General features: G+C 43.2%; 2 protein-coding genes across 2 annotated transcripts; both read right to left on the bottom strand.

The window, feature by feature from the left end:
* Positions 1–1,697: 1,697 nt before the first annotated feature.
* On the bottom strand, positions 1,698–5,490 carry LOC112260756 (zinc finger protein 540). The gene is made up of 4 exons (XM_024436083.2): positions 5,086–5,490; positions 4,120–4,259; positions 3,615–3,699; positions 1,698–3,482 (listed from the first exon to the last, which is right to left on the bottom strand). The coding sequence occupies exons 1-4, from the start codon at positions 5,348–5,350 to the stop codon at positions 2,386–2,388; spliced, it is 1,587 nt and encodes a 528-aa protein (XP_024291851.1). The 5' UTR covers positions 5,351–5,490; the 3' UTR covers positions 1,698–2,385.
* A 671-nt stretch (positions 5,491–6,161) lies between these two features.
* On the bottom strand, positions 6,162–22,230 carry LOC112260755 (calsequestrin-1-like). Its single transcript, XM_042328896.1, has 11 exons — positions 21,837–22,230; positions 13,544–13,637; positions 12,735–12,835; positions 12,460–12,571; positions 9,956–10,029; positions 9,718–9,848; positions 8,996–9,041; positions 7,944–7,998; positions 7,719–7,819; positions 7,514–7,588; positions 6,162–7,142 (listed from the first exon to the last, which is right to left on the bottom strand). The coding sequence occupies exons 1-11, from the start codon at positions 22,071–22,073 to the stop codon at positions 6,942–6,944; spliced, it is 1,227 nt and encodes a 408-aa protein (XP_042184830.1). The 5' UTR covers positions 22,074–22,230; the 3' UTR covers positions 6,162–6,941.
* Positions 22,231–22,458: the final 228 nt, after the last annotated feature.

Below are 22,458 nucleotides of genomic sequence, written 5' to 3'. Positions count from 1 at the left end.
AGGATGTTTACCTGACAAACACAGCAGTACGGATAAAAAAGAATGAGAGAAAGTTGCTGCATTACTAAAGTATTTGGCATAATGGTTTAGTAAGAGTTAGAGATAAAAGTATCAAACTTCACACCCATCTCTAAAACAATTTATAAACAAAGATACAAAAGGAACAATCTGTTGGTATTTACAACAAAGTGATGATATGTATCATGAACACAGATCGTGGTCTGAAAATAATCTCAAACTAATCTCAGCCCAGATCCCTTGTGTTTTGTAAAGACCTAGAGACAGTTTTCCAGACCCAGATTAAAGGAATAATTTTGGCATTGGAGTCTCATCTACTTCCCCAGAGTTAGATGAACTGATGGATACCATTTTTACATCTCTGCATATACAGTTGAAGTCAGAAGTTTACATACACCATAGCCAAATACATTTAAACTCAGTTTATCACAACTCCTGACATTAAATCCTAGTAAAAATTCTGCCTTAGGTCAGTTAGGATCAACACTTCATTTTAAGAATGTGAAATGTCAGGATAATTAGTAGAGAAAACTATTTATTTCAGATTTGATTTCTTTCATCACATTCCCAGTGGGTCAGAAGTTTGAGCGGTATGACGGCTGCGTGGATCCATGGTGTTTATACTTGAGTACTATCGTTTGTACAGATGAACGTGGTACCTTCAGCCGTCTGGCTCCCAAGGATGAACCAGACTTGTGGAGGTCTACAATTTTTTCCTGAGGTCTTGGCTGATTTCTTTTGATTTTCCCATTATGTCAAGCAAAGAGGCACGGAGTTTGAAGGTAGGCCTTGAAATACATCCACATGTCCACCTCTAATTGACTCAAATTATGTCAATTAGCCTATCAGAAACGTCTAAAGTCATGACATTTTCTGGAATTTTCCAAGCTGTTTAAATGCACAGTCAACTTATTATATGTAAATTTCTGACCCACTGGAATTGTGATACAGTGAATTATAAGTGAAATAATCTGTCTGAAAACAATTGTTGGAAAAATTACTTGTCAAGCACAAAGTATATATCCTAACTGACTACAGTTTGTTAACAATACATTTGTGGAGTGGTTGACAAAATAGTTTTAATGACTCCAACTGTATATACAAAATGTGGACATCCCTTCAAATCAGTGGATTTGGCTATTTCAGCCACACGTGTATAAAATCAAGAACACCGCCATGCAATCTCAATAGACAAACATTGGCCTTACTGAAGAGCTCAGTGACTTTCAACATGGTACCGTCATAGGATGCCACCTTTCCAGCAAGTCAATTTGTCAAATTTCTGCCGTACTAGAGCTGCCCCGGTCAACTATATGTTCTTATATTATGAAGTGGAAACATCTAGGAGCAACAACGGCTCAGCCGCGAAGTGGTAGGCCACAAAAGCTCACAGAATGGGACCGCCGAAGCATGTAAAAAAATCACCTGTTCTCAGTTGCAACACTCACTACAGAGTTCCAAACTGCATCTGGAAGTAACGTCAGCACAAGAACTGTTAGTCGGGAGCTTCATGAAATGGGTTTCCATGGCCGAGCAGCCGCACACAAGCCTAAGATCACCATGTGCAATGCCAAGCGTTGGCTGGAGTGGTGTAAAGCTCACCACCATTGGACTCTGGAGCTGTGGAAATGCGTTCTCTGTAGTGATGAATCACGCTTCGCGATCTGGCAGTCCGACAGACGAATGTGGGTTTGGCGGATGCCAGGAGAACGCTACCTGCCCCAATGCATAGTGCCAACTGTAAAGTTTGACCATCTCATTCCGATATCAACGAGCAGGTGTCCACATACTTTTGGTCATGTGTTGTAGTTTCGCAAGCCAATTCTAACTAGCGTTAGAGCAATGACCAGAAATCTATGTTATCTACTAGCATACTAGCAGTTACTATAGACTTCCAGTCATTGTGCTAGTTAGCAACTTCCTTCAAACTGAATGCAGAGTCATAATAATGGTATCCATGAGTTCATCTGACTCTCTGGAAGTAGATAAAAGGGCTTCATTGCCAAAATCCCAAAGAGTCTCTTTAAGCCTAGTCCAGCATGCGCAATAGAAAAACTCCATTGAAATAACTTTTTGGTTTAAAATTAAGCATAATCTGTGTCTGGAAAACAGGCCCTTACCGTATTAGAACATTATGGCTGTCAACAACATCAGTGTCCACTGAAGCTTACACTGATGATCATTCTGGACAATCCAAACCTGATTGCAATTTACCATCATAGCACCTTATCAAAAATAACCAACATGGTTGGTTATAATGAGAAATGGACATTCAGTAGTTTCAGTTAGAGGTAGGACAGTTTTGTAAGGTGGCCTACAAAAGGCTGCTCATGCTTTTAGCACAGTTGTCTTTCGCCGGAAAATGTGCTATTTCGCTGTCGCTCCCAAGTGATCAATGCTGTGTTTCTCAAGATTCCGGAAGATTCTGAAGCTCTTGGAGCAGAAGGAGCAGGTGAAAGGTCTCTCACCAGTGTGAAAGCGCAGATGAGCCTTCAGATTGTCCCTGAGACGAAAGCTCTTCCCACACTTGGGGCAGCTGTGAGGTCTCTGCCCTGTATGGAACCGTTCGTGCCTGCGGAGGCTTTTCCGCAGGGCGAACGTTTTGGAGCACTGGGAGCAGGAGTAGGGCTTCTCACCGGTGTGGAAGCGCTCATGCCTCCTCAGGATCTTCCTGCGCTTGAAGCGCTTCCCACAGATCTTGCAGCCATGGACACGGCTTGAGGAGAGGACCCCTTGCAGCCGCCAGACACCGTTCCCACATTGAGTGAAGCAGCAGAGGCGTCGGCCCGTGTGGAGGCCTTGGTGGGTCTTGAGGTCCTTTGGTATGGGGAACCTCTTGTTGTCATGACAGTTGCTACCATTAGCCTTCTTCCCTCCAGAGTTCTTTCTTCCGGGCACCAAAAGCAGGTTCACCAGCTGGACAGAGCAAGGCCTCGTCAACTTCTGCTCCAAGGAGGTCTGGTCCAGCTTGAAGTCCACCATCTTCTTCTTTGTCTGGTCCAGCTTGAAGTCCACCTTCTTCTTCTTTGTCTGGTCCAGCTTGAAGTTTACCTTCTTCTTCTTTGTCTGGTCCAGCTTGAAGTTCACCTTCTTCTTCTTTGTCTGGTCCAGCTTGACATCCACCTTTTTCTTCATTAGAGCAGAGGGAGCGTTTGTTACACCCATAAATTTCAACTTACTCTTAGCCTGTACAGGAACCAAAGCCCCATCTGAGGAGGATGGGCTGTAGGCTGTTCCTTTGGCGGTGCTGTAACTGGCCTGCTGGGGCTCCATCTGGGTAGGCTTTTCTTTACATGTAGGCTGTCGTGTTATGTCCTCCTCTGCCTTTGGAACCATTTTGCTGATGACTTTATTCTCACATTCTATGTTGATTCCATTCTCAGTTTCTGTCTTGAGGGGCTGGGGTTTCTGCTTAGTTGGGGAGCTTTGAACAGGAACATAAAGGTGGATTGGATCCACAGTGGCTGGAGGACAGAAAATAAAATAGTTGTTAAATAGTACCCTCAACCCTTTATATACAAAGAGTTTATAGCAAATATATTTCAGTGTCTATAGCTTCACTACTACCTTATAGAATTTTTTTTTTTTTTTTTTACCAGAATAGATCACTTGTTCTTCTTCTGGCTCAGTGGTTGTTGAAGATTTTTTTTCCAGACTAATCCCCTCCACCATCTCCACAACCTGATGACAGATGACAAGCCAAAAAGACAACTACTTAGGTTCTGTAATACAGGTGTCAGCTAATCAAATTAGGGTGAAGCCTACAAGTCAAAAGGGCATTAGTCCTAGTAACAAACACCTTATGGTTCACAATGAAGCCCTTTATCTACTTACCCACAGTCAGATGAATTTGTGGATACTATTTTTATGTCTCTACATCCAGCATGAAGGATGTTTGAGGTAGTTTTGTGAGCCAATGCTAATCAGCATTAGCACAATGACTGGAAGTCTATGGTAACAGCTAGCATGCTAGTTAGCAACTTCCTTCAAAATGCACATAAAGACATAAATTATACGAGTTCATCTGACTCGAAGGAAGTAGATAAAGGACTTCATTGCCAAAATCACAATGTATCCCTTTAACCCAAACAACTCACTGACCTTCTCTTCTAGAACAGAGCACTTGAGTTCAGCAGGCTGATTAGCCTTCAGCAGGGGGATACGATGTGCAGGAACCTCCTCCTCATTGCTCCCATTCAAAGAACCACTGCCTCCCTCCAAGGACAAGCACTGTTTTGGGTCTGGAGAATGCATGGGAAAGGGGAGGGGTAAAAAGCAAAGCATACAAACATTCCATTTGTTAGACAGCATGGTGCAGATCAGTACTGACAATAATAACAATAAAGAGATTAAACAAATCAGTAATTGTGTATTTCTTTGTTATTTTTTGCCTCCAAAATGTTGTTTGTTGACATAAGTCATAAAAAGTCATACAATTTTTTTTTTTAAGGATTTCAACAGTCACATTCAGAGAGAAAGATGATAAGAGTCATAATGCATACTAAACCGTGTGTATTTACTCAAATTTGGAAAGTTTAACATATGGCTCTCGTGAGAACACGATTGTATACTTGCTTCAAAGTATCCAGAATAACTGTTTGTTGAGATTGTGAACAACGTTTCACTGCACTCTCTGCAGAGCAACCATGTTTGCTACAGGACAATGAGACCCGATGTTTTAATTTAAAAAATGTATTCCAAACAAAAACGATTGACTTCAAACCATACAACTCTATGCACAATGGCTACTTTGAACAATTTACAGAGTAAATACATAAACTGTGCAGATGCAGTCTGGTAACAGAATTATGGTAAAATGTCCGTTTTCATTCTGTTTACCCAACTTTATCTGCACAAGTTCTTCCTTGTAAATGTATTTTTGTATAATTGTCAGTGGAAATAGTTAAAATTAGTATTTGTGCATTGAGTTGTATGGTTTGCTAAACTTTGAAATCAATGTTTTTTGTTTGGTATACATGTTAATCTGGAAAACATAGAATTTCTGCGTAAATCCGTTACCATGGATTTACCAGTGTAATGAAGTACTACTAACGTTAGCTAACATACTTTCATGTAGCTCTAAGGACGTTGTTGTTTCCTCATCCACTTGAACTCCGATACTGCGAAGACATTTTTTGCTAGACTTTTTTACAGCGTCCACTGTTTGGAAGGTTTCATTTTGTTCACTCCGCCCTTCAATGAGAATAGTGGTTCCCGAAGCAAGGAAGCGACTCTCGAACAGTTTCGTTATTTCCACCACCGCCACCTTTGCAAGTGAATCCAAAACAGACGCAATCTGGGTTTCAAAATTCACATCTTCGGAAACAGACATGGTGACAGCTAATAGTGAGCGCGCGGTAAGAAATCGAACTAAAATCGAACAAATGTTAAAACCAAAAAGCTTAACATGGCGAGATATTAAACTGTGTTTATCATCAACCACATGGTCTGAGAAACCGGGGGCGTGTCTCTGACGTTGAATGAAAAAAAAGTACCTGTTTCCACAAGTTACCACAGCCACAAAGTATATCGTAAAAATAAATTAACTTTTCATTTAAGGTTAGGCATAAGATTAGCAGTGTGGTTAAGGTTAGGTTTAAAATCACATTTTAAGAAGATAAATTGTAGAAATGGGCGGGGTTTAGTATTTGGTGGCTGTGCTAACTAGTGACGACCACACGTACGCTTAGCGTCTTGTGCCAAATACATTCTATTTCCGGGGAAAGCGTGGTGCGTAATATGGTAATATCTCATTAAGTAATATGGGGGAAAATAAAATAATGCTAACAGTGAGAGATAATTGTTGTTATTATCTTATCTGAGTTTTATGGTACACACACACAGTATTGTACAACTAACTAAATCCTATTTTCCCTAACTCCTAAACCTAACCCATACTCTTACCCTAACCATAACCTTAACCCATAAACCTAACTCTAAAACGAACCCTGGCTCCTAACACTAATTCTAACCTTAACCCTAAACCCTAGAAATAGCATTTGACCTTGTGGGAACTAACATAATGTCCCCAGTTGGTCAAATGTATGTTTGTTTACTATTATTGTGGGGACTTCTGGTCCCCACAAGAATAGTTAAACATGTCCACACACACACAATAATCCAGATCACAAGTCGTTTTCAAGTCTTTTTCCAAGCTGTCATTTATTTTAAGCCTTTACAGTATGTTTAAGTTTTCTTGTTTAAAAAAAATGAATACTGTTGTTATATTTCTTTGTCAGTAGAAAACATCCATGTGATTTACAGCACATTTCAGTGCACAAGAAGAAAAAAAGCTTACCAACTAAAGTTACAATAATTCAACAGAGTAGGTTGGTATGACCCATGACCTGTATGTAGGAAAAACCTGCTTGCACCCTTGGATTTGACAAGTTAGGAGAGGGATGAACATTTAATCTAGAGAAAATAAAACAAAAATAAAATACATTCAGACGACAAGTTTACAGATGGACTCAGACTTAAAATGCATCAACAAAGTAACCCCTCTATTTTTTTGAAATATTAAAATCAGAAGCATCAGGTGTTTTAAGATTTAGTGCTAATGATTATCCAATAGTTGTATTTTGAAAGTATTATATTCACAATTGATTTTTTTTGTATCCTTTTCATAATGTATGGATGGCAAAGTTACAGGTGTGGTGTGAATACAAAAAATGGGGCTCTGAGAAAGTACTGTCTTTTATGGATTCAAAGCAAAGTGAAAAAAATGAAACAATATTTTGACAAGATGCTCTGAGCAAGGATGTTGAAAACATGAGGATGTCCATTTGAGCAGACATATTTAACTTAATGAAGTGTTACAACAGAGGACAAGGACAAGTTGAGGAAGGGGATGATGTGATTGGACAATTCTATTATATTGGACAGATTTAGACATAGGCCAGTGAAATGATGAGATCAACAATTTACTCATCATCATCATCATCGTCGTCGTCGTCTTCATCATCATCGTCGTCGTCGTCTTCATCATCATCGTCGTCATCGTCATCATCATCATCGTCATCTGGATCAATTTCATCTGAAAGAACATCTTCAATCCATTCCTCAAGCTCATCTGCGCTTGGTAGGTCGTCATCATTGTCGATCTCCATCCATACACTGTCAGCCTATAGAGAGACAAAAAGCAATTCAGTGCCAAAGATAGACGATTGAATGTTTTTTAATGCTAGTGGATCCATAGAAATAGAATTAATAGAACGGGTGTCCCCATTCAAGTCAGTGAAAGCATAATGGGTGCACTGCCGGCCATTGCGAGTGTACCCATAGCAGCAAAGCAGGAAATGTACCCATCAATCTGTGCTGTAATTTGTTGAATCTACTGAACAACACATTGACATTACAAAAAAATACATTCAGAGTGTACGCATGAGTTTACCAGTTAAATTGCCAGCGTTAGAGGTTCCAAGCCTGTTCTATTCATTCTATTTCTATGTGTAGAACCTCATGACTCCTCATACATGACAGAAACATTACTCACATCTTCAACATCCACAACACCGATCTGGGGAGAGCCCAGGTCAATTCCAAAGGTCTTCTCCCAGTATGGGACAAGCTAAAGAGGATGGATAATATTCCAGGAAGAAATCAACAGCAATCAGAATCTCATATCACTATCCCCCATATTTCATGTGGGAAATTGGATAGATGGATTATATTGTATTGATAAGTGACCATGATTTTACCAGCGGGAAGTCATCTGGATCAATCCAGACAATGCTGAGGTTGGGATTATCATTGTGCTCCTCTGCTACTTCCTTTAGGATTTCCAGGAACTCAAAACCATCTTGGAAGTCAAAGGTCAAGTGTCAAATGTACATAAAGCCTTATGAAACCCCTCTTGCTGACAATGGTTCCCTCCTCCCCCACCCAGCCCTATTGACTCATTAGCTTCCCCTTTGGTTCTGTACCTGGATCATCCTCTTCTGCGAATGCAATGATGTGCTCACCATCGATGTCATCCTCCTAAGAAAAGACAGACTCCTTAAATGTACTAACACCAGGTAAGAAAACTGGGATGGGGAATATAGACTACCTACAAGTCTATTTCCATCCTTGTTTGCACATTTAGGCCACATAAATACTCTGAACAAAAATATAAGCACAACATGTAAAATGTTGGTCCCATGTTTCATGAGCTGAAAAAAAATCCCAGAAATGTTTCATATGCAAAAAAGCGTATTTCTCTCAAATGTTGTGCACAAATTTGTCTACATCCCTATTAGTGATAATTTCTTCTTTGCCAAGATAATCCATCCACTTGACAGATGTGGCATATCATGAAGCTGATTAAACAGCATGATCATTACACAGGTGCACCTTGTGCTGTGGACAATAAAAGGTCACTTTAGAATGTGCAGTTTTGTCACACAAAACAATGCCACAGATGTCTCAAGTTTTGAGGGAGCATGCAATTGGCATGCTGACTGCAGGAATATCCACCAGAGCTGTTGCCAGAGAATGTAATGTTAATTTATCTAGCATACACTGGCTCCAACGTTGTTTTAGAGAATTTGGCACTACGTCCAACCGGCCTCAAAACTGCAGACCACGTGTAACCACGCCAGCCCAGGAGCTCCACATCTGGCTTGTCTGTAATAAAGCTCTTTTGTGGGGAAAAACATATTGTGATTGGCTGAGCCTGGCTCCCTATGCCATCCAAGGCCGCCCCATGGCTGCACCCCTATCCAGTCATGTGAAATACATAGATTAGGGCCTAATGAATTTATTTCAATTGACTGATTTCCTTATATGAACTGTAACTCAGTAAAATCTTTGAAATTGTTCCATGTTGCGTTTATATTTTTGTTCAGCATGTTGCATTTATATTTTTGTTCAGCATGTTGCGTTTACATTTTTGTTCAGTATACTTAATAAAAATTGGGGAGGCATGCTTACTAAGAAGACATCATCCATTTTGTTTTGTAGGGTGATTTTTATGGTAATAGTTGGTATAACTTACCCAGATCTCATACATGTTATCAGGCTCCATCTTCCTCAGGGTTGGTCTATAAAGAAATAGGACGTCAGATATTTATTTATTGTTCATTGAGCAAGGTTACACTTTTTAAACTTTGTGTCTTACTTTAATGGGAATAGCCAGTTAAGAGTAATTAACACAATGCTTAGCATATTTATATGTTTTCCCTTTCTGTAATACACATGACTTCCAGAGACCTATTTGCAACACTCATTTGTGTACGTACGGGTTGATGGTCACTAGACTTGTTACTGACTGTTATGGGTTGTTCTCATATCGTTTGATAGGGATTGACGCCGGAGCTACTCAAGGTACAAGGAACAAGGACACACTGATTAGTACTGTATTGATGACATTATGAACACTCTGTGATTCTGTAGGAGAAAAGTTACTGTCTTTTGTTTTGACTTTGTACAAGCCTCTTGGGCTGATGTTTAGAGAACATTTAGTCCTGTTAGATTAGAATGTAAAGGGGCCCGTCTCCAACAGTCCCGATTATACATTTTTTCTGGAGGTGTCTCCCTGTTGCAACTGTTGATTTTGATTGATATTATCAACGACTGCCCTCCTTTTGGATCACCTGAAAATTCAATTTACACCTAGTTATAGGGCTTTTACAAGTCAAATCACAAAGCCAGGAAAGAACACCTGACCCATCTCATTATGTATATCGCCATTCTGACCACTGTGGCCATGAATCTCACCTGTCGTGATCCTCAATGTACTCGACAAGCTCCTCCTCTGTGTAGGGCTTTCCGGGGATAAGTATGGGTTCATCTATAAAGGGTTCATAGAAGTCCACCTCATTCATCTTCAGGCCCAGATCCTTGGCAACCTGGAATACAGAGGATTGAATTGAAGGAACAATGGGATACTTTTAAAGGAGAGTAGAGCTCCAGTGTAATTTTGAGGATGTAGTTGTTAGTGGGTACGGTTCTTCACCTTGGGAGTGAATGTAGCGAAGAACTTGATGTGTGGATGGAACTCCTCAGCCGCGTCCACATAGGCCAAATAATCTGAAATGTTACAGGCATTTGTTAAGACCTTAGTAAAATCTAGATTTTTTGTTGTTGACAAATACACTGTTAATACACTGTTTTATCCATAAAATGTACACATAACTTATAATATACAGTAAAAACACAGAAATAAAATGTTTTAAATAAACTGGGATATGCTTAACACCCCGGCAGTCCTACAATCTGAACTATATGCCCTCAATCTCACACAAATCATCAAAGAACCCACCAGGTACAACCCTAAATCTGTAAACAAGGGCACCCTCATAGATGTTATCCTGACCAACTGGCCCTCCAAATACACCTCTGCTGTCTTCAACCAGGATCTCAGCAATCACTGCCTCATTGCCTGTATCCGCTACGGGTCCACAGTCAAACGACCACCCTTCATCACTGTCAAACGCTCCCTAAAACACTTCTGCCAGCAGGCCTTTCTAATCGACCTGGCCCGGGTATACTGGAAGGATATTGACCTCATCCCGTCAGTTGAGGATGCCTGGTCATTCTTTAAAAGTAACTTCCTCACCATCATAGATAAGCATGCTCCGTTCAAAAATTGCAGAACTAAGAACAGATATAGCCCTTGGTTCACACCAGACCTGACTGCCCTCGACCAGCACAAAAACATCCTGTGGCGGACTGCAATAGCATCGAATAGTCCCCAGAATATGCAACTGTTCAGGGAAGTCAGGAACCAATACACGCAGTCAGTCAGGAAAGCAAAGGCCAGCTTCTTCAAGCAGAAATTTGCATCCTATAGCTCTAACTCCAAAAAGTTCTGGGACACTGTAAAGTCCATGGAGAACAAGAGCACCTCCTCCCAGCTGCCCACTGCACTGAGGCTAGGTAACACGGTCACCACCGATAAATCCATGATAATCGAAAACTTCAACAATCATTTCTCAATGGCTGGCCATGCCTTCCTCCTGGCTACTCCAACCCCGGCCAACAGCTCCGACCCCCTACCCCCCCACAGCTACTCGCCCAAGCCTCCCCAGCTTCTCCTTTACCCAAATCCAGATAGCAGATGTTCTGAAAGAGCTGCAAAGACAGAGTTCAGTGTGTCAAATCGGAGGGCATGTTGTCCGGTCCTCTGGCAGGCTCTATGGGGGTGCCACAAGGTTCAATTCTCGGGCCGACTCTTTTCTCTGTATATATCAATGATGCTGCGGGCGATTCTCTGATCCACCTCTATGCAGACGACACCATTCTGTATACTTCTGGCCCTTCCTTGGACACTGTGCTATCTAACCTCCAAACGAGCTTCAATGCCATACAACACTCCTTCCGTGGCCTCCAACTGCTCTTAAACGCTAGTAAAACCACATGTATGCTTTTCAACCGTTCGCTGCCTGCACCCGCACGCCCGACTAGCATCACCACCCTGGATGGTTCCGACCTAGAATATGTGGACATCTATAAGTACCTAGGTGTCTGGCTAGACTGTAATCTCTCCTTCCAGACTCATATCAAACATCTCCAATCTAAAATCAAATCTAGAGTCGGCTTTCTATTCCGCAACAAAGCCTCCTTCACTCACGCCTCCAAACTTACCCTAGTAAAACTGACTATCCTCCTCGACTTCGGCAATGTCATCTACAAAATAGCTTCCAATACTCTACTCAGCAAACTGGATGCAGTTTATCACAGAGCCATCTGTTTTGTTACTAAAGCACCTTATACCACCCACCACTGCGACCTGTATGCTCTAGTCGGCTGGCCCTCGCTACATATACAGACCCACTGGCTCCAGGTCATCTACAAGTCCATGCTAGGTAAAGCTCCGCCTTATCTCAGTTCACTGGTCACGAAGGCAACACCCACCCGTAGCACGCGCTCCAGCAAGTGTATCTCACTGATCATCCCTAAAGCCAACACCTCATTTGGCTGCCTTTCCTTCCAGTTCTCTGCTGCCTGTGACTAGAACGAATTGCAAAAATCGCTGAAGTTGGAGACTTTTATCTCCCTCACCAACTTCAAACATCTGCTATCTGAGCAGCTAACCGACCACTGCAGCTGTACATAGTCCATCGGTAAATAGCCCACCCAATTTACCTACCTTATCCCCATACTGTTTTTATTTATTTACTTTTCTGCTCTTTTGCACACCAGTATCTCTACCTGCACATGACCAGTTGATCATTTATCACTCCAGTGTTAATCTGCAAAATTGTAATTATTCGCCTACCTCCTCATGCCTTTTGCACACAATGTATATAGACTCTTTTTTCTTTTTTCTACTGTGTTATTGACTTGTTTATTGTTTACTCCATGTGTAACTCTGTGTTGTTGTCTGTTCACACTGCTATGCTTTATCTTGGCCAGGTCGCAGTTGTAAATGAGAACTTGTTCTCAACTAGCCTACCTGGTTAAATAAAGGTGAAATAAAATAAATAAATAAATAAATAATACATTATATATTCTTACGTTCAGACTTTTCACTCTTAAAGTAGCCAACCAGTTTGATATCCTCCTCAATGTTATGGAAACCTTTAACCTCCGGATCGTTCTCAATGATCTCAACTGGGTCTTCAAGAACCTTGAACAGAGTAAAAGAAGGATGGATGGAGAGAGGAAGATCATGGTGTGGGAAAAGAGAGTGAAACAGTACAGAATATATTAGTAGTGGATAAATAGTCTGTTTCCTACAAATTGCAGCCAGGTAAAAGAGAGCATAAATAGATTACATTACTCTCACATACATCATAGATGAACTCCACAATTGTGTCTGCAGCAAGCTCCCCATCGTACTCAATGATCTCGTTCTCGGTGAAAATGTAGATGCTGTCGGCCTCCTCAAGTCCTGAGGAGACAACAGAATTTCAACTCAGGGCTTACATATCCAGTCATACCCGGGAATCCACTAGAGGTCAGGCTTGCTCATAGGTTGCCTTAGCACAGTGACACAATATATCTCCATCTCAAAAGTGTAGTGGCTTCTCCTTGTTTCCTTTACTTCATCATCACTGAGGTATTAAAAAGGTGATGTCTCAGTGGGCAATGGGCGTCCAGCATATTGCTTTCTCCTATAATATATTTCCTAATTCTGGGAGAGTGTAAGTCTCAGTGACCCCCTCCTTCAAAATAACCTTTTTGAAAAACAGTACTCCGCAAAACTGTCATCTTAAGAGTGAGGTATCTTAGTCAGCAGCCTGTCGAAGTGTGACCCGCACAGCAGCTCGTGCACATAAACAAGTAGAAATGGGAAATAGTGTTCTGCAGCGCTCTCCACAGGGGAAATAATCTACATTGATAGTTGCAGAGGAAGGAGACAAGACAAGGAGAGGAATCCACGTATGACTATTGAGATGCATCCATTGAGACCGGTCAAGCAGTTTACTCCACTGAGCACATACCTGGTCAGTGGTGATGTCTAGATTAGATTGTGACACTTTGACAAATGGATCATGTTTAAAGATGGTGACAATTTCACCATAAATGGCCTCAGAACTATAAATAATCCTGTGAATCTTGAATATCTGTAATAGTGTCTATTTCTGTGCGTATTTACCTAGTTTCTTAGCAACAACACTGCCCTTCTTCTCATCAACAAGGCCAAATCCAATATCCTCATCGTCAAGGTCATCAAGTACCTGAGCTGCAAGCTGTGAAAAAAAAAACACTTTCACATAACTGAAAACACAGGAGCAGCCTTATGCCTAAGCAGGAATGTCTTCTGTATGTACGAAGAACTTATAAGGACTTTTGGGGAGTTTGTTTTTAAGTTTATTTATGAGTATTCTGTAAGGAAATTGACATGCATTCACTTCACCCTCAGCTTTGTGGGTTTGCTGGAGGGACAGGTGTCATTCTCAGTGCACTGTGTACGCACTAAAGCAAACAGAAATGTTGTTGTTTTATTTCACACATTTTCATTCAGTTCCTCCACCATAAAAGCCTGGGACTCAGAGCGCTGTCCATGCACTTTCTAAATCTGTGTGAAACTTGACCCTTATAACTGACAACCGGCTCAACCAATGATGTCGCCACATCCATGGCCTGCTTATGAAGGGGGTGGGATAACAGTTCTGCTGACTGCGTTGGGGTAACTGGGTGATTGGATAGCAACAGGTGCAACCCTGCTTTCACATATCTCTTCTAGCACTTCATCAAGGAGGTGCAGGCACCCAAACATACATACACAGAGACACACAAACTGACATGAAGGATAAGTTATCAGTGCTTCTGTGCAGTTAATTTTATTGCATAGCAAAATCCCATAACCAGGCTGTCATGTTCCACACCATGGCAATGATGATAGCTGGCACTGATGGTAGGCCTAAAGATCCTAGCCAGAAACCACAGGATGCAAGCAATAGTGGCCCCTGCTTTATGTCTTGGTGTGCAGTTTGATATTATGTACCTTTTGGGGGAATGTTTATTTGTGATTAACTGTAAAACAGCGGCCCAAATGTCAGAGGTGAATTATTATACTGTATTATAATAGCAGGCTGTCCCAGGAAAGCTGATTTTTAGCTAAAGTCCCCACTATTTACTTGTCAGATTAATAGGTTTTTCCTCATAGACACTTCCCACTGTGTACAAACTGGTTTAAGCAAATTTGTTTCCATGTCATTTCAACAACAAAAAATTCAATCTGATGACGTTGAATCAACGTGGAAAATTGCATGAATTTAGGAACTTTTAGGTTTTTTTCACCCAACCTAAATTCAATGACATGGTTTGACTTTTTGGTGTTTTCACTTTGAATTCATGTTAGTTGACAACTCAATCAAATATCAATCAAAACTACACGCTGAACTGACGTCTGTGCACAGTGAGTTATGTGTCCATATTTGTCATGTGGGGAGTGGTATTCATATGAAGAGGTTCTAAGGGGGTCAGGATCTAGATCGGCCTGTTAAATAGATTGAGGGCTAAACTCAGCTAAAGGCTTTAAGCCAAACAGACTACTACAGCTATATAAGGTTGCTGTTTGGGGGCAAGTGTTGTGAAGCGGGCAGGTTTGTTGCCTGAGTGCAAGGGGAGAGTTTGCTTCGTGACAAATCAGGGGAGGGAGGAGCACATACTGTACATCTAAATGAGATGACATGCTATCCTCATCTATCTCATTGCCTGACCTAGATTATACCATAGAAATAGAATGAATAGAATGGGTGTCTCCATTCAAGTCGATGATGGCATAATGGGTGGACTGGCATCAATTCATGAGATAGCCCACTGCAAAGGACATGAGGCTCAGCCTTTCATAAATATGTGGGACTGACTCATAAATGATATGTAAAATCTGATATGGACAGTGTTGTATAACAGTCTCATCGGTTGTTCCCTACAAATGCTGTTTTGAATTCAAAATAAATTCTACCTACACACTGAAGAAGGCTGCAAAGCCGGATGTAGTGATTTTTTTCTCTCAAAACGAAGTACGTTTTATGAGACATCTTTTTGAGTGCAGACCCATTACACCTTTTGTTTGTCCTAATTTACAGGTTTTTTACCAAGCTACTGGGAGAGCGCGATGGTTCTCTTTTGATTAGCCATTGAGAGTGTACCCATAGCAGCAAAGCAGGAAGAAAAAGCAGGAAGTGTACCCATCAATCTGTGCTACGATTTGTTGAATCAACTCAACTGACACTACAAAAAAATGAATTCCATTCCATGAGCCACATCAGTTAGCATCATTTGAATGCAGTGGAGGCTCCTCAGATGAAGAAGGGGAGGACCATCCTCCTCACTGAATTTCATAAAAATAGTGAAACATTAAAAAAAGTTAAAATTTTTAGATAAAACCATATGCATGTCACCAAATAATTGATTAAACACACTGTTTTGCAATTAAGGTCTACAGTAGCCTCAACAGTACTCTCTGGGGTAGCTCCATGGTGTAGCTGGAGGACAACTAGTTTCCTTCCTCCTCTGGGTACATTGACTTCAATACAAAACCTAGGAGGCTCATGGTTCTCACCATCTTCCATAGACTTACACAGTAATTATGACAACATTCAGAGGACGTCCTCCAACATTTCAGAGTTCTTGCAGCATGAACTGACATGTTGTCCACCCAATCAAATGATCAGAGAACGAATCTGAAAGCATAAGCTACAACTAGCTAGCACTGCAGTGCATAAAATGGGATGAGTAGGTGACTCAATTAGAGAGAGACAATAGTTGAACAGTTTTGAATAAATAAATATTCAAAATGAAGGAGACACAAGAGATAGAGAGAGAGCTAGCTATATTTTGTTGTATACATTTTTCCACTTCAAGATGCACTATGTTGAAGTCGCTCTGCCATTTCCTTCTTGCTAAAAGACTAATAGTTCACTTAATTTCAGTTTGTAACAAAACAAGTATAGTGTAGAGAATGTACCATCTAAACCGCTGTGAAATAGTTAGCTAGCTAGCTAGTTTAGCCTACTGAGACACACGGCTCAAACAGAGGGATGCTATGTTAACTAGCTATGGCTTTCCAACACTGGAACTCTTCCAAGTCAAGGTAAACTTTTGGTTTTATTAATCTATTTCCACAGGGGCCTGTATAGCTTGCTGTACATTGTACTGCATGATTGTATCGGGTTTACTAACACGTTAGTTTTAGTAGCTATGGTGACAATGATGTAGGCCAGCATTTCCCAAACTCAATCCCTGGGAGCCCAAGGGTTGCACGTGTTTTTTTCCCTAGCACTGCACAGCTGATTCAAATTACCAAAGCTTGATGATTAGTTGATTATTTGAATCAACTGTGTAGTGCTAGAGCAAAAACCAAAACGTGCACCCCTTGGGGTCCCGAGGACTGAGTTTGGGAAACCCTGATGTAAGCTGTGTGTAGCGGTTATGGTATGAAGGTTTGGCTTGGAAAGTTTTTTTTTGCCTCGTCACAGAATAGCGTGTAGCTGCGAGAAGGAATTATACAATGAGCAAAGAGATCATGCTGTTTGTATGTGGCTGTTATGAAAGTGAGCTGTGGTTGGGGGTGATCATGGGTGTATTCATTTAGCCGATTCTGTAAAAATGAATCTTAAACGGAAGCAAACGAAACAGAGTGCTGATAAACATACCTGAACTTGTCCAATAGAAACACTTGTTTGCAACTGTTTGGACTAATGATTACAGCCTAGATCAGCTAGATACAGGCAAGAGTGTGCAAGGTGGTATTGAATAGGCACACAATGTGCTTACTTAAGTCCGATTTGGATATATTTGGCAGTTTTTGCTGCATAACATGTAGAAGTTGTCCCTTTTCAGGTTTAGAAGAAGTGATTAGTTAGAATAGAAGCTGATTAGAATAGCTAGCTTATATTAATCGTTTATGGTAGTCAATTTTGTTTTTTAATTTTAACTCTTTACCACATCTATTGCGAGTGTACACATCAGTTTACCAGTCAAATTGCCAGGGTTAGAGGTTCCAAGCCCGTTCTATTCATTCTATGTAATATACTCTCTCTCTCTCTCTCTTTCTCTGCAATAGACCAAAACAGAGTGCAGAGTGCACATTAATTTCACATAATGTCATGGCACTACTACCTTTCAAATAGCAACACAGCACTTTAGGATACACAAACATCCACAACAGCAGCACTTGATAAATATAGACCCATAGCCACACCAACCAAGGACTATTTTGGCAAGGTGCTGGTGACGCTCAAGTCTCTAGGATCCGCTGACAGGTACAGTACTGCAGCCGTCTGTCAGTCATCCCAGGTCAGTCAGCCGACACCGCAGTACTGGGGCCTGAACCTCCTGGTCTAGGCCTCAATGTCCCATAACATACAGAGGAGGGGGCAGGCAAGCATTCTCAGATGATGATTAATATATCATTAATCAAAACACCCTGCTGAGTAGACATATGTCTCTCACACACACGGACCTACATACATGCACACATGTCGGACCTACATACACACATGCACACATGTACTCCTATACACCCACATGCACACACGCAAGTGGATGTGTTCGTTTCCTGAAGCGTTTGTTTCCAACCTGGGAACCTGGTCATGGCAAAATTCTACAATAGACTTTGGTATATTTGTTCGTTATTCATTTCCCAGGTGATTAAATTAGTTAAAGTAAACCATACAACTCCTTAAGAGGCACCAGTCCCAAAATAGCTCTTCAGGCTTTCAGAGCTGTGTTGTGTTTCTCTTCAGGGAATCCGGAAGATGTAGTCCAAAGTGGTTAAATTGTAGTCCTAAGAATTTGGGCCAGTCCTGGCAGAGCTGGATTTGAGAGGATTAGCTCATTGGCCATCTGAAGAGCATTTATATTTCTTTATAAACCACCAGTCATTCACACCCCTTTGTCTTCAGTTTCAGGCCATCCAGGGGTACCTATGGGTTTCACTGCTGAATGAGATAACCTTTGTGCCTCCTGAGAAGGCTACTGATTTCACTGGAGATCAAGAACCGTTATCCCCTTTCAAGGGTGAGAGAGTGCAGGGGTTTAAGATTGAACAATGTAGTTAATTCGAAATGTAGGTTGTCACTTGCTTTGGTGCCAAAACTAATCAAAAAAGTGTCTATGAAATCACACAATGCACACATTCTTGTGATCCATATTGCTCAGATATGAGTGAATGAGGAATAGCTGCACATCTCTCACTGAACGTATGGAATTGTGTTGACAGTAGGCCTATGTGGAGTTCTCTAAGTAACAGATTTACAATGGAGTGGTGTAGCCATTGAAATGCAATGTACACATTTTATTTCTATGGGTGAATTATTCTTCTATGTACAGAGCTGTAGTCTGAAGCAGACCTACGGTGTAACTCTGTCAGACACTGTTGAAATGAGGCGATGACGCGTCTAAATGATCATGCTATGGATGTAACCCTCTCACCAGGCTGAACGGGACTGTTCTGCAGCTGAACGTCTTGAGTGACAGGATGGAGCTTTAACCTTTGACCTTTAGCCTATCGTGAGGGGTTATTGGGATGGCATGTTGGCTGGTAGGAAGGCCAGTTGGAAATCAGGGAGAAGAAAAAGGGCAGTTGAGTGTGTGATGGATGTAGCGAGGGGCGTACTTCAAAGAACCGGGTCATATAAACAGACACACACAACACACCCATGGCGACACACACATATCAACATGGACATATGGCCATGTACACACACATATGGATTTACTCCACACACCCTATTACAATCAATACAAGAAATGTAGGACATTTCTGATAGAAGTTAGGAAGTTAGAAAAGATTATCCTTATGGATTGTAAAATCAGATCAGTCAACGAGCTGATGACTTGGGGTCCTGCTACTTCTGTCCATGTCATGTTTGAGTCATAAATGGTTGACAGTACAGATAGCAAGTCGAACACCTGCTATCTGTACTGTCAACCATTTGCCAGGACTGGTGATGGGATCCCGTGTCCTCACGACTCAGCACTTTGCATGTGAAGAATGCTGTCTCACACCTCCTCCATGCCACAGGCACGTGACAAATGTTTTTGTCTCAGTTGTCAGTATTTCTTATGTCTCTGCACTAATTCCTGCCCCACGCCATTCCTTAAAGACAGACCCATCCCTGCCATCTCCCATTTCATCTAAGACCACAAAATCATGAGTCAGTCTTAAAACAATACACCCCAGGGATATTTCCAGCAACCCAGAGATTTCTGGAACAGCAGGTGAGTCAACACAGTACTCCTACAGTCCCCTCCAGGCACTAGCGCTTATTTAGCAATTTATAGTATCAGCTGATTATTAATTTATGTTACTATCTCATGTCTGCCTCTACCCATTTACCCCAATGACCAAATTCATTCACTAAAAAGCCTTTCAAATTCAGTAAACTGTCCAATCCATGCAATAGTCGGACCCTTTCAGCTTTTGCTTCTTATATATTGCCTTGAACATCTTAATTTAATCATTGTCTCTGTTGTGGCATGTTTCAAAGGCCACATTTGAGTTGCCTTACCCTTAACAACAACACTTAGTTACCTGTAAATACTGTCTGTATCCACGTAGCCCCTTAATACACACTATCATGCCTCATCCAGTTGATTCATTATAGCAGTGATGGTGCATCCCTACCCAGGCACTGTGTGTCCCACTTCTAACTCGCAGTTACCCATCCCCTTTCCTCACCATCCCCCACTCAGTTGCCCGAGTCCTTCCAGTCCCCTGACCCAGTCCTCTCAGTCCCCTGACCCAGTCCTCTCACTCCCCTGACCCAGTCCTCTCAGTCCCCTGACCCAGTCCTCTCACTCCCCTGACCCAGTCCTCTCAGTCCCCTGAGTCCCCTGACCCAGTCCTCTCACTCCCCTGACCCACCCAGTCCCCTGACCCAGTCCTCTCAGTCCCCTGACCCAGTCCTCTCACTCCCCTGACCCAGTCCTCTCACTCCCCTGACCCAGTCCTCTCAGTCCCCTGACCCAGTCCTCTCAGTCCCCTGACCCAGTCCTCTCACTCCCCTGACCCAGTCCTCTCAGTCCCCTGACCCAGTCCCCTGACCCAGTCCTCTGACCCAGTCCTCTCAGTCCCCTGACCCAGTCCTCTCAGTCCCCTGACCCAGTCCTCTCAGTCCCCCCAGTCCCCAGTCCCCTGACCCAGTCCTCTCACTCCCCTGACCCAGTCCTCTCAGTCCCCTGACCCAGTCCTCTCAGTCCCCCCTGACCCAGTCCTCTCAGTCCCCCCCTGACCCAGTCCTCTCAGTCCCCTGACCCCTGACCCAGTCCTCTCAGTCCCCTGACCCAGTCCTCTCACTCCCCTGACCCAGACCCAGTCCTCTCAGTCCCCTGACCCAGTCCTCTCAGTCCCCTGACCCAGTCCTCTCAGTCCCCTGACCCAGTCCTCTGACAGTCCCCCCCTGACCCAGTCCTCTCAGTCCCCTGACCCAGTCCTCTCAGTCCCCTGACCCAGTCCTCTCAGTCCCCTGACCCAGTCCTCTCAGTCCCCTGACCCAGTCCTCTCAGTCCCCTGACCCAGTCCTCTCAGTCCCCTGACCCAGTCCTCTCCCCTGACCCAGTCAGTCCCCTGACCCAGTCCTCTCAGTCCCCCCAGTCCTCTCAGTCCCCTGACCCAGTCCTCTCAGTCCCCTGACCCAGTCCCTCACTGACCCAGTCCTCTCACCCAGTCCTCTCAGTCCCCTGACCCAGTCCTCTCACTCCCCTGACCCAGTCCTCTCAGTCCCCTGACCCAGTCCTCTCAGTCCCCTGACCCAGTCCTCTCAGTGCCCTGACCCAGTCCTCTCAGTCCCAAGACTCAGTCCTCCCCACAAGAGATTGGTGACACCTTAATTGGGGAGGAAAGGCTTGTGGTAATGGCTGGAGCGGAATCAGTAGAACGGTATCAAATACATAAAACACATGGTTTGATGCCATTCTAGCCGCTCTGTTCCAGCCATTATTATAAGCCGTTCTCCCCTCAGCAGCCTCCACTGGTCCTCCCAGCCCCCTGACTGTCCTCCCAGTCCCTTGACCCAGTCCTCCCAGTCCCCTGACCCAGTCCTCCTAGTCCCCTGACCCAGTCCTCCCAGTCCCCTGACCCAGTCCTCCCAGTCCCCTGACCCAGTCCTCCCAGTCCCCTGACCCAGTCCTCCTAGTCCCCTGACCCAGTCCTCCCAGTCCCCTGACTGTCCTCCCAGTCCCCTGACCCAGTCCTCCCAGTCCCCTGACCCAGTCCTCCTAGTCCCCTGACCCAGTCCTCCCAGCCCCCTGACCAAGTCCTCCAAGAACCCCTTAACCTCCTAGACCCATGACCCAGTCCTCCCACCCCCCTGACCCAGTCCTCCCAGTCCCCTGACCCAGTCCTCCTAGTCCCCTGACCCAGTCCTCCCAGCCTCCTGTCACCTGACCCAGACCTCCTAGTCCCCTGACCAACTCCTCCTTGCCCCGTGACCCACCTCCAGGGCCAGTTCCTCGATTTCAAACTGTTTCTGGGCAACGGCATCGGATCCGGGATGCTCATGGTAGTACAGAACCATCACATTATGCGTCTTCATCACAGACTTGTAGTTCTTGGTAGTCAGCTCGATGACCCGGTCCATCCCATCGTACTCAGGGAAGTCCAAACCCTGCTCACCCCATGACAGTCCCCCGCAAGACAGAAGGACTGCCATAAGCACCCAGCTCCAATTCATGTTTCTTTGCTTATTTGGAAATTAATTGTAGTTTCAGTGAGTTAAAATGTAAATATTTTCTTAAGAATGAGGAAGGACTTCCGATCCCCACCATCCAGAGCAGAGCAAGACCAACTCCTCACACGTGGAGCTGGAAACAGGGCAGAGAGAGCAAGAGGGGGTGGGCTCAATTATGGATGTAGGTGTGTGTGTGTGTGTGTGTGGGGGTGTGTGTGTGTGTGTGTGTGTGTGTGTGTGTGTGTGTGTGTGTGTGTGTGTGTGTGTGTGTGTGTGTGTGTGTGTGTGTGGTGTGTGTGTGTGTGGGGGGGGGGCATTTCGGGCTGGACCATTTTTAGCTCAGTGCGCTTGTTTAACTTGTTTTGTTTTGTTTTGCACAAAATTATCA

This window comes from Oncorhynchus tshawytscha, linkage group LG10 (genome assembly GCF_018296145.1).
Source record: "Oncorhynchus tshawytscha isolate Ot180627B linkage group LG10, Otsh_v2.0, whole genome shotgun sequence".
Classification (NCBI taxonomy): domain Eukaryota; kingdom Metazoa; phylum Chordata; class Actinopteri; order Salmoniformes; family Salmonidae; genus Oncorhynchus; species Oncorhynchus tshawytscha.
The sequence above is the reverse complement of the archived record's forward strand: the minus strand, read 5'-3'. Positions and strand labels throughout refer to the sequence as shown.